Source organism: Phodopus roborovskii, unplaced genomic scaffold, assembly GCF_943737965.1.
Source record: "Phodopus roborovskii unplaced genomic scaffold, PHOROB, whole genome shotgun sequence".
Taxonomy (NCBI): domain Eukaryota; kingdom Metazoa; phylum Chordata; class Mammalia; order Rodentia; family Cricetidae; genus Phodopus; species Phodopus roborovskii.
The window spans coordinates 1,521,771-1,534,715 of NW_026126638.1; the positions used below are offsets into that span (position 1 = coordinate 1,521,771).

Below are 12,945 nucleotides of genomic sequence, written 5' to 3' on the forward strand. Positions count from 1 at the left end.
TTTCTATATAAAGTTGAGTGTTATTCTTTCATGTCTGTGAAGAATTGTGCTGGGATTTTGATGGGGATTGTATTGAATCTGTAGATTGCTTTTGGCAAGACTGCCATTTTTACTATGTTTATCCTACCTATCCAAGAGCATGGAGGATCTTTCCATTTTCTGGTATCTTCTTTAATTTCTTTCTTTAAAGACTCAAAGTTCTTGCTATACATGTCTTTCACTTGTTTGGTTAGCATTACCCCAAGATATTTTTGTGTTGTTTGTGCCTATTATAAAGGGTGATGTTTCTCTGATTTCTTTCTCAGCCCATTTATCATCTGTATATAGTAGGCTACTGATTTTCTTTAGTTAATCTTTTCTGCCACTTTGCTGAAGGTGTTTATCAGCTGTAGGAGTTCCCTGGTAGAGTTTTTCAGGTCACTTATGTAAATTATAATATCACTAGCAAATAGTGAGAGTTTGACTTCTTTTCCAATTTGTAATCCCTTGATCTCCTTTGGTTGTCTTATTGCTCTAGCTAAAACTATGACTAAATTTGGAGAGAGTGGACAGCCTTATCTTGTTCCTGATTTCAGTGAGATTGTTTTGAGTTTCTCTCCATTTAGTTTGATGGGTTACTGTATATTGCTTTTATTATGTTTAGATATGTTCCTGTTATCCATATTCTCTTTATCATGAATGGGTGTTGAATTTTGTCAAAGGCATTTTCAGCATCTAATGAGATAATCATGTGGTTTTATTCTTTCAGTTTGTTTATATGGTGGATTGCATTGATGGATTTTTGTATGTTGAACCACCCCTTCATCTCTGGGATGAGTACTACTTGGTCACGGTGGATGACTTTTCTGATATGTTCTTGGATTCAGTTTGCCAGTATTTTATTGAGTATTTTTTGCATCTATGTTCATGAGGGAAATTGGTCTGTAGTACTCTTTCTTAGTTGTGTCTTTGTGTGGTTTGGGTATCAGGGTAACTGTAGCCTCATAAAAAGAGTTTGACAATTTTCTTTCTGTTTCTATTGTGTGGAATAATTTAGGAGTATTGGTATTAGTTCTTTTGAACATTTGGTAGAAATGAAAAAGACTTTTGAAGCTAGCTTTCTCTTTCTGTACAAGTAAGGAATTAGACACCTAAGTTGAAGGGAGGAGCCCCAGTCCCACAGACTGATAGGAGGAACTTCCCATCCACCTGAGAGCTGTTCTCTACCTCTTCCTTAAGATGCGATGTGAGTGTCTGGGTACCAAAGAACACCTGTCACAGTACCCAGTAAACAGTAGAGACCATACAAATTTCTTTTCTCTCCATTGGAATATCCTGGTCTATTAGTTTCCTCTGGTTTCCAAGTTGTTACCACAAACCAGGTGACTTCTGGCAACAGAAACTTCCTGCAACAGAGTTCTGGAGAGCAGGGTCCCGAGTCAAAGCCTCGGCGGGGATTGTTACTAACCATCTCTTACATTTTAATTTAACATAGTCCTTATTTGCGCTCTGCCATGTGGTACTTTTATTAACATGGCACATTCATCTCCTGCTCCCTCTGCATCTGCCAGAGACTCATCTCACCCCACCCTTCTTCCTCCAAGAATTCTCTCTATGTCAGGCTGTCTCGCTCAATTGCTTCCTGCTCAGCTGTGGGTCAATCTGCTATTTTATTAACCAATGAGAGTAATATATATTCACAGTGTACGGGAGCATTATTCCATAGCACTACCCCAAGCAGTTTAGGACCAAGTCTTGATCATATGAGCTGGGGGTGGGTGAGCATTTTATACTGGAACCATGATGAAGGAGGAGAATGGTCCATACAGATGGGGGAAGGGCAATCCAAGGCGTGGAGAAGTGAGGCTGGATGGCATCATCTCCTTCATCTTTCTTTTTAAAATATTTTAAATATTAAATCCAACAAACCACTGTTTTTGAGATTTGCATCATTTCTACCCCCTCTACCCTCCAGGTCCTTTTGTGTGTCCCCCCCCACTCCCTCCCTCCTATGACTCCTTCTTCTTTATTATTATACACACAGGCACACATACATCCCTTCTGCTGAGTTCATTTAGTGCTATTCATATGTGCATCTGTTTAGGGCTGACCTCTTATGACTGGATAGCCTATCAGGGGCTCATCCCTAGAGAAGATTGATTCTCCCTTTCTCATTAGTCATTAATTGCCTCTAGCTATTCATCTAGGGGTGGAACCTTGTCAGATTTCCCCCAACTATGTTGGGATATCACTGGTGGTGTCACTGCTGGTCTTGTTCAGGCGACCATATTTTTGACATTTCATGGGTGCAGCTTCTCTGTCACATATAGAAGACACCATCTCATAACAGACTTCCTGGGCCTCTGACTCTTACAAGCTTTCTACTCTTCTTTTGGGAAATTCTCTGAGCTTTATGTGTAGGAGTTGTGTTGTAGAGGTGTCAGTTGGGATTGAGCATGCCATGGTCAGGTGTCCTCTACATTTAGACCAGTTGTGGATTCCTAATGATGTCTATCTCTGCACACAGAAACTTCTCCAATGACATCCTCATCATCTTTCATGTCACCTCCTTCATTGTATCTGTCCCTCTGACCATGGTTTGTCAACTCACTAAGCACTGGCTGAGCTCCACTGCCCATGCACCGTGTGGTGTCATGCTGAGTATTGTATGAAATGCCTCAGGTCCAAATGCCTGGGATTCAATCTAGCAGGAGTTTGATGCAGCTGGCTGATAGCTTTCATGCAGAAGTCCTGGAACAAGCTGAACGGAAGCATCCTTTTTTTGGAAACTTTTCTCTGTAGGGGCCTTGACGTCAGACCCCTATGACTTTGCCAACTCCTGGGCCCTGAGCAGCGGGGAGCAGCGGTGTCAACGGGCCCCTCCTCCCAGCAGTCACTGCAACAGCTCCTCTGGCGACATGCAGAAGGTGGGTACAGTCTGGTCTGGATGGTGTGTGGCTCCTGGAATTAAGTAAGGGACTTGGACTCATGATCTCTTTCTCTCTTCAGGGGCTGGGTGGGAAATGGGTCTCTCTTGCTGTTCAATATGGGGTGTTCATGGGTCTTTTTTAATTGAGAATTTATTTTGGCTAGGATTTTGTCTAATTCTAATATTTTCCTTGGCCTCATTTCTTTAAAAACGAATGGGTATGGTCAGTATCTCCACTCCTTTGCATAGCAATAACAAAATACCAGACAATGGAAATTATTATAGTTCTGGAAGCTGGGAATTCCAGGGTGAAAGTGCTGGTGTCTGCTGTCTGGTATGGGTGCTACTGCTGTGTCAAAAGCAAAACAACAAAACAAAACAACCAAAAAACCAAAAAACAAACAAACAAAATAAAACAAAACAAAAAACAAAAATAAAAAAAATCAAAAAACAAAACAAACAAAAAAAAAAAAAAAAAAAAAAAACCCAAAGGCTACCTGTATTACTCTTCCTACAAAAGGGTTGCTCACACCACTCTATTTGCAGACTCTTGTGCTCTTCCTTCTTCAGGAGCTAGACCTCACAAGATTCTTTATGATCCCTTTTAGTTCTTAGATTCTTTATTGTGTTTGTGTTGTGCCAAAGCATAGTAGTTTATAGGTTTCAGTGTGTGTAGGACATATACTTTAGGTCGTAGCTAGGGATTGTCATGATCTCCCCAAGAATAACCCAGAATTCCTCACTGGTAGAAGCCAGATTCACCTAAATCTGCCTATGAGTAAATGAATCCGCCCCTCCAATGTTAGAAACGCCACCAACAATAGACACTCACACACCAGCTTAGCACGGGAAAGCTTCATTAGTAGCTGGTTACTCATCTAATGAATCTGTTATTTTCACAAAAAAAAAAAAAAAAAAAAAACAACAACAACAAAAAAAAACCTCCTTGAACCGCTGAACCAGGAGCAAGTCAGCCTCAGGAGAGTATCGGGGCGGATGCTAAATGTAGTGGCCTAAGCGCTTAAATAAACAAAGTCCAACTCGTAAACAGACACATTCCAAAAGCCTTTTCTCCTTGCATTTCCAGTGATTCAGTGGTGCTAGGCCCTCTGGGAGATGGCCAGGGCTGCTAACAAGGCAAACTGAGCTCCAGCTCCAAGAGGAGTGTACTTTGTGCAGAAGGGGGTTTCCTTTTTCCCCTGGCTTGACATGTTTGACATTTGTTCTTGACGGGCTGAACCCTTGAGATCATCTCATCCATGCTTGGGTGTGCTGGTCAGTTTTTCTCAATGACACAAGCTCGAGTCACCTAGAGAAGGGATCACCTCCATCATATTGGCCCGTGGGCTTGTTTATGGGGCATGTCTTGGTTAATAGTTGATATGGGAGGGCCCAGCCTCTGTGGATAGTGGTGCTACCTGCTAGGCAGATGGTCCTGGATTGTATAAGAAAGCAAGATGAACGCATCAAAAAAGCGAGCCGGGTTCCTTTGTGAGCTCCTGCCTCCAGGTTTCTGCCTCCAGGCTTCTGCTCTGACTTTCCTTGATGCTGGACTATAATCTGTAGGCTAAAATGACACCCCCTCCCCCGTGTTGCTTCCAGTTATCACAGAAATAGAGAAGCAAACAATCGGACATTGTGCTAATGGATGGGTTTGAGTCAGCCACTTATTCTTTGAAACTCAAGCCTTTCATTCTCCAATACTCAGTATCCACACATGTGAAACAGGTTTAGGAATGGGACCTGCCAGGACCATTGAAAGGACTAAGGGAAAGGTCAGTTGCATGAGTGCTTATCCCAGCAGTGCTCAACTGTATGAGTGATGATGATGATGTTGATGACAGTGATGTAACATCTGGCATTCTCCTGTTGTCTTGTGTGTCCCACCGGAGTGACATGCTTTGGGAGTCTGTGTGGGGAGCACAGCCCCAGCAAATACTGCACCTTAGGAATAAGACCCCAAACTACTTTTGTTTTCTTCCCTTCCTCCCAGTTATAATTGCTTTCTTTTTGGGTAGTTAAGCACAGCCCCACAGAGGTTAGAAGGAAACTGAGATTGATGCCCAGCACATTGATACATCCAAATAGGCAAGTGACGGAGGTCAGCCCTTCCTCTAGTGACTCTCGGCCACCCAGACACATTTCAAAAGAAATTCATTCAAGGTACTGTGCAAGAGAGAGGTCTCTAATTTTCCCCTTTGTATTTCTAAACTTAGAGTTCCATTGCCGGCTGGTGGCTCTCCTTCTCCCTTCCTCCAAGGCTGGGTTGAGAGTAACAGGTCCCACAGAGCATATTTTGTTTGTTTGACTTTGCAAACATGGTCGGCATACAGCAAGGGTTTGACAGATGGTCCCCACCCTCAGAGTACCAAGGAACAATCCCACTTATGTGGCATTAGTGGGAGGTGCAGACGGACTTTCCCTGGAGAGAACCTGATACTGAGGTTGAGTTGAGCAGGGAAAGACTGGCTGCTTTGTTGAAGGAAGACAAAGGTGAGTGTAGAAGCAGCTTTGCATGTCTCTGGGGACTCCGTTTTAAGGCCTCAGTTGCCTGTTGCTACTCACTTAGTCTCCCGGGTGTGTTAGCGTCCTTGCTAACCAGTGTCTTGGGAACAGCTTAAGAAAGAGAGTACTTAGTTCTTTGTTCAGGACTGAGGCTCCAAATACACCTGACTTCCCTGAGGCATGAACCCCCAGTTCAAGCCCAGCGGTATTGTTTCAGATTGTTTACCCAGAGAACTGTACTCTGCCCTTAGCCAATCAGAATGTGTTTGCCCACAGTTGGGGCTCCCTCATTGGCTGGGATGTGCAGGGACTCATCTCCTGGGAGATGATTAATGTGGTCTTTGAACTGTTGGGTCTTCTTATTTCCACTGGGCCCCAGGCTCAGAAACTGGGTCTGGCAACTTGGCATCTGTCTCCAGCGGTTGCTCTTTGGTTCAAGGGCCAGTTGGAATAGTAGAGAGTTCTGGGAGGGGCTGTACTGACCTACAACTCCTTTGAGTAGCTGTTGGGACCTGTCACCTCTGCTTTTGGTCTTTCCAAAGCTGAGCTTGAGAGTCAGCTCTTACAGAGAGCCTGGTCATATTACTTATACCGTTGGGAGGAACGTAGTACCAACAGCCCCAGTGCCTTTATCTGCTGGGACTGATAATGGCTTGTTGGATTGTTTGCATGGTTGCAAGTTTTCCTTTTCTTCTCCCTTTTCCAGCTGAGTCTGGAGCCCAAGCCGTAAATGCTCAGATAAGTGATACTCGTTTGCTCAAAGCTATTGCACAATGCACACTTTAGAAATCCTTAGTTGGCCTTTGTTCTTCTGTAAAATTCAGTCTGGGTGGCATGGGGGAAACGGCTGAACATCATAAGGGGATGGTGGTCTCGGAGCTGTGTGTTGTCTGTGGTTTGGAGTCCAAAGCCCCATAGGACTGCTGTTAGCCCACAGAATGGCTGTGCTAGCTGTGAAAAACACAACCCCTGTCACCTGATAGAGGCCTGCCATAGTGCACACGACTACTGCACATCATTTAACACACAGATACATGGGTGATGACAATGCCTACCTTTGGTCTGGCTTGGGGGATCCAGCCACTGTAGCCATCATCATCACTGGGGTCACATTCCCCAGCATGACAAGACTGGTTCTTGCCTTTGTTGCTTCTGTCAAGAGTGTGAGGACACTTCCATGCTTGGCATCAAAAGATTTCCATATAATTCCTAAGAGTTGGTCTTCAAGATGACCCGTTGTTATTGGAAAGCCTGAGTGTGGTGATTTTCACTTGACCCACAGCAGGGGGGGGACAATCCAGTGGCAGCAACATCCTCAGACAGGGCAGGGGTGGAAGAAATGTCTTTTCATCGATGTTAGGAATCTCAGGCTCACAAACACTCAAGAATTGGATGAGATTCTCAAAGATGCCTACTCCTCCTCTTACCCATTGCATGAAGGTTCTCTGAATGCAGCAGCCAGATGGCCAGGGTTTGCTCTGATCTTGATTTTGGGAGTCAAGGCCTTGCAAGAGCCTCACTAGTGTCTTTCTGTTCATCCTGCACATTCAGCTCTATCCAGCTTCCTAAGAGAGTGCTCCTTCCATTTTATGCTCATATGAAGACTCTGCATGTCCTTCAATGTCCGTGAATACTGGACTTGCAGGAACCTTCCAGTCTGGCTGCTCAGGGCTGCTGTGTGAGCCCCCTCCCTATAGTACTTCAGTCTACTCTCTAACGCCTTTAGATTTTTCCACTTTTCTTTTACCTATGAATCTGATGCTTATTATGAGAACACATGACATTTTCCTATGCTGTTTATGTCTTGCCTTTTCACCATCTTCCGTCCCATAGAATATTCTTCCTCTCCTCCAAGACAATGTGCCGTTCGTTCACCTGTTACTTCTCTTGTCCACAGGAAATCACCTGTCTTATGGGCTAATATTTGTAAAACTGATGTTGACTTTGAATAACCGTAGCACGTCTCCTCAATAGCCCAGAGAAGCACATGAAGTACCATCCATCCTGATGGGGACAAAGCAACCCACTCTGTATGTCCTCATGACACAGTTGTTTATTTGAAGGTGTGCATTGTCACTTTCTGCTATATCTGCTCAGATGGAGCTGGATGGGGAGCTGACAGGCATGTGTGGGAGGGTGATTTAGTCAAGGAGTTTGGTTTGGAGTAGGCTCTTGGCAATTGGGAATAGCCATTCTTTTGCTTGGCTGCGATTCAAAGTTGTTAATTGAAAAAAATTATTTGATGTATATGGGTGTTTTGCCTGCATGCATGTTGGGATACCACTTTCATGTCTTGTTCCTGAGGCCAGTAGGATTGTCAGATCCCCTGGAACAGGAGTCACAGATGGTTGTGAGCCACCATGTGGGTACTGAATGGGGAAACTGAATCTGGGTCTTTTGGAAGATCTTAACTGATGAACCATCTCTCCAGCTCCAATTCAGAGAGAGTTGTACAGGGAGAGTTTGGCCCATAGAAGTCAGAAAACTCAAGGAACCAAGTGTATCTTTGTTGCTAAGCGACAGCACCATGAGGTAGTTTTACAGACTGGGTGTCTTATTGCATGAGTTTGAACACAAGCATCCATATACTTTTCCCCTTGGCAACATGAGATCCTTCTGTGTCTCTTCAGAGTCACAAAAAGGCTAAGTAAGGAGTGAGAACTTATACAAGGGACACACAGGACCAGGAAGGAGTCCTGGACTCACTCCCTTCGTCATGTCCTCTGTGGGTTCCTTTCCTGTTCTGCCTCTCTGTGCCCCTCTATCAGAGGACTTCCTCCACTGAACACCCAGAGAAGAGAACCCTTTCCTTTATGTTGTATGTGTCCACCTAAGAGTAGCTCAAGAGAAGAGCCAAGTAGCCGTAATGACAGTGACATCCTTAGTGATTGTGATGGTCTAGCCTTTTAGCAGAGTCTCAGCAGCTGCTATGAGTTTTCAAAGATTTCCTTTGGGTTAGCTGGCACTTGACTTTTTGGCTACTTTGACAAACCCTTAGGAGGGTTGGATAAAGTCCCAGCATCACATCCCTCCCTAACAAAACAAAACCCAACGTCTGAAACAAAAAGCAGTCGTTCTGCATCCATGTGTTTCAGGTCTGTGGGTTCAACCAACTGCAGACAAATTGTTCTGAAAACATGGGGTTTTCTTCTCATTCCTTAAACGACATGCTATGACAGCTGTTTCCCAGAATGTATATCATAGTTAGTAGTACAAGTTATTTAGATGGTTTTTAAAGTGTATTGAAAATGTGTGGGGGTTCCACGAGGGACTTGAGTATTCATGGATTTTGGTATGAGAGGAGGATCCTAGAAGCAGTTCCCCGAGGATACTGAAGGATGAGTGTGTTTCTCAGGGGTTTCCTGTCCTATGTCCTCTCCCTAGTGAGGACCAGAATGGGTAAGGAATGGGAAAGTACCCACCAGTCCACATTCACTGAGAGTGAGCAATGTTGGAACTTTGTCAAGTAGATATCTAAGGACCAGATACAAGAGAAATGAACACATCACGAAGGAGAACAACAGCACTGTTGGGGTCAGTAGGTGACAAGCTGCTTGATAGATGGGTAGTGATGAGGCAGCTCAGGTGACTTGACTCCTGGCATGGAGCTGGTGATCTATCTTGCTGTGAGATGGATGTGTAGACTGGTTCAGATTGGATTGTTTATTCTAGAGCTTGGGCAGATTTTGAACTGCAAATCACAGAATGATACTGTAAACGACAGTTCCTAGAGGGCAGCTGTACCTGCCACTGACCCTTGTGCAAGGCTGATTGGGTGATCGTGGAGAGGTTGGAATGTTGTAGGTCCAGAGCCCGATTGCTATCTTGGGCTATCTTCATCTCTCTAACATCCTCTTACATCCTTGTGACTGACACATAAAACCCTTTGGAATGTATTTACTTAGTAGATCACCGGTTTCCACTAACCTAAAAGCTAGGAGTGTTGGCAGAACATCTGAGGTCTACAGCAGAGATTTCCTCACTTTAATCCACCTACCTAATGTTTCCACCAATGGATGTGAGAAGTGCCTTAATGTATGGCTTTCTTTGTTCTGTTACTATAATAAGTTTGGTGAAATGATTACCACATTGCAACATGCAATTTGAAGTAACTGGAATCTGTGTTCCTGGGCCATGATCATTTGTATTTGGCGTCAGAATAAACTTTTTTTATCCCATCTACAGTTAGAGTTATGTTTCTTACTCTGACAATGCCCGGCTCTTCTTCCAGCTGGCAGGGTCTTGTGCTGATCATGAAGAACTACTCATATGCTCCCAAGAGAGCAGAGCAGAGTGAGAAGGGGCCCAGGGAGGCTTCTGGGGACACTGGCAGTTCTACTATGTTCTGTCTATCACCCTGCTTATCATGAGCATCCCATGCAACTATCTTAAGGAGAGGAAACTCCAGCAGCCCTGTCCATTTGATGGACCTGTATGAACCCGGCTCAAGAGCTGAGTCTTGATCATGAGTTAGAAGCGTGGATTGTGGATAGGAACATCAGGACAGCCAGAAGGTATAAATAGAGTCAGTTCCTTCCCTCACCACATTCAATCCCTGCTAATTGACCAATGAGAGGCTGTCCTCTGCCCTGAGTGGATTCTTGAACCCACTGCTTTGGACCAGTTCAGGCTCTAGGCACCTCCACACCTCCTCCAGGGGCAGCAGCCTCATGACGCCCACCCTGGAGCTGGAAAGATCAGGGCCAGGCAAACAACTTGCACTCTATGCATTATGCCTTCCTTTCTTTATTCACTTCAGACCTAGGAATGCTCGGGCCCCACCCCCTTCTCCTGTGTCAGCTGTTTGAGACAAAGCAATAGCATAACTTCAGACCTCTGGACCTCTGGCTCTTCTTTTTCTCCTGCCGAGCCTTCTCAGTCCCTGGGGAGATGCTCTTGCTTTCTCTCCCTTCCCTAGATGGGGCCTAACTTCCCCAGGGAAGAGGCCTGGTCTCCTCTGATGAACTGAAAATGGGATTAAGATGGGCCACAATTGGGTCTGTCCTCCTGCCCAGGAGGGTGAAGTCATGGATTGATGGAGCTGGGGCTGCAGTTCTCTGCCAGCTTCTGACACCACCGATAGGAGATGAAACAAGACAGAAGTGCCTGGTGCCGGGCACTGGAGCCAGGAGATGCTGGAAGTGCAAATTAGCTGACCCTTACTTTGTGTCCCTGCCAGAATGGTTCAGCAGAGAGCCACAGTGAAGCCTTTGCAGACAGCTAGCGAGTGTAATAGTGAGAGGGTGGCTAACCACCTCAGCATGAGCGAGCCCCTTTGATTTTGTTTTTCCGGCAACTCTCTGAGGTCAGTATTGCTACCGGGGTACATCCAGCCATGAGTGACAGGACATTTAAGGCAACAATGGCTTGTAGTTAGTGCATTTCTCTCTTGTGTGCGGCTCAGGGCAGGATGTGCAGGGCCAGGCTAGAATCCTGTGCAGTTGGCATCCAGGTTCCTTCTGTCTCATTTCTCAGCGCCTTCAGGATGGCCATCTCAAGCTCCAGGCACACAGTCACGTGCCAGCTGTGGAATGAGAAGGGACATGAAAGGAGGCACCCTCTGAAGACTTCCCTGGAAGGTGCAGTGTACCTTCAGCCTTCCTTCCTTCCTTCCTTCCTTCCTTCCTTCCTTCCTTCCTTCCTTCCTTCCGTTAATCCCAATGGCGAGAATAAGACCACTACCACAGTTTGAACCTAATTTGAAGCAAGCTTGATTTTTATTGGGGTGTACCCAAGAGCTGGCCAGCGACTGCCCCCTAGGTCTGGTTAAAGAGAGCAGCCCCGAATCCACCTCCTGGGTCCCTTTTAAGGAGTAAAATAACAAGTAGATTTACAGAAGCGAGACAATGGGGCAATAAGGAAATACAAAAAAAAAAAAAAAAAAAAAAAAAAAAAATCTTTAAAAAGTTTGGTCACTCATCATGTGGTTAGGGATGGGTCAGGGCTGGCCAGGGATGGGAAGGGTATTCTCAAAAAACAAATCAAAGTCATGGGTTGTGGAAGGTCAGGTTGCAGGAAACAGAGAGCAACTCAATTCTCACAGTAAACAGAAATTTATTCTTAAAAAATACAACATAATGGCTCCAGCCTTCAAAGTGGAGTCAGGCAGCTTCCTCACTGTTAGGCCTGGCTCAGAGCTGTGGCTGCTCCTGGCAGCAGACAGGGCAGAACATGGAATCGCCATTCCCAGGAGCTGTGCCCAAGTGAGAGCTGGGGGTTGAGAGTCATAACTAAGAAGCAAGAGAAGCGGACCTGGCCTCCGTCTTTTCCTACAGCTTCTCTTATAGCTGGGAAATGGTAGTGCTGAAAAGTGAAACGAAGTTCTTGAAGTCACTTTGGAAGGGATGGAGTTGGGGTTCTTGCCCTCCTATGCTTCTAGAACCCCTGCATTTGCCGTACAGCCTTCTAACCCTTTGATGCCCAGATCTTTTACATAGAATTGCACGCCAGTTGATTTCAGCCTATCCTCTTTATACTTAATTTTATTTAAAATTATTATTGTTACTTTAAAAAGATTTATTTATTTTTAACTATGTGTGTGTGTTTATATACACTGTGTGTGCAGCTGCCTTAGAGGCCTAGAAAGGACATTGGATCCCCTGGATCTGGAATTACAAGTGGTAGTAAGTTGCCTCATGGGTGCTGGGGACTGATCTCAGGTCCTTTGGAAGAGTTGTAAGTAAGTGTTCATAACTGTGGAGCCATTTCTCCAGCCCCCCGGTGTGTGTGTGTGTGTGTGTGTGTGTGTGTGTGTGTGTGTGTGCGCGCGTGCATGCATGCATGCGTGCGTGCATGCGTGACAGAGAGAAAGAGAGAGAGAGAGAGAGAGAGAGAGAGAGAGAGAGAGAGAGAAAGGTCAGTCTATGTGTGGGTCACGTACCACAGCACACATGTGGGAAGTCAGAGAAAACCTGAATCAATTTTGTTCTTCTACCTTGATGTGGGTTCTGGGAATCAAATTCAGATCATCAGGTTTGTGGACTAAGTGCCTTTCTCCACTACTTTAAATTATTGCAGATTATTCTTATACCTAATACAGTATAAATAAATGCCATCTAGATGAGTATCATACCATATTAAATAGGAAAAATAGAGAATAATGAAAAGGAAAAACAAGTACATACATGTCCAATTTGGATGCAATCCCTTGCCCTGAATATTTTAAATTGTTTTAATCTGTGACGATGAAATCCTTGACCACTATAATCTGTGGTTTGATGACAAATGACTGAGCTATGGAGTATACTCAGGCCTCAAGTTTGGTCACCGCATCACTGATACAGTGGTCCTCAAGTCTGGTCACTGCATCACTGATACAGTGGTCCTCAAGTCTGGTCACTGCATCAATGGTACAGTGGTCCTCAAGTTGCTCAGGATCAGAATTCCTTTGAACTCTGAAAAATTAACTGAGGACTCCAATTTGCTTATTTGGGTTATAGTTCTTGATATTTACCATATTAGGCATTAAAACAGGGGCATTTAAAATATTAATCAATTAATCTAGATAAATGCTGTCTCATTGTATTTCATAT

At 44.7% G+C, this 12,945-nt stretch overlaps 1 protein-coding gene across 1 annotated transcript in view; it reads left to right on the top strand.

Annotated features, from left to right (window-relative positions):
• Positions 1–12,945, top strand: part of Vwf (von Willebrand factor) — a 126,657-nt gene that overhangs the window by 16,031 nt on the left and 97,681 nt on the right. Inside the window, exon 5 of the mRNA XM_051173265.1 lies at positions 2,782–2,906. Within this exon, the coding sequence (XP_051029222.1) occupies positions 2,782–2,906 (125 nt within the window). The remainder of the gene's footprint in view (positions 1–2,781; positions 2,907–12,945) is intronic.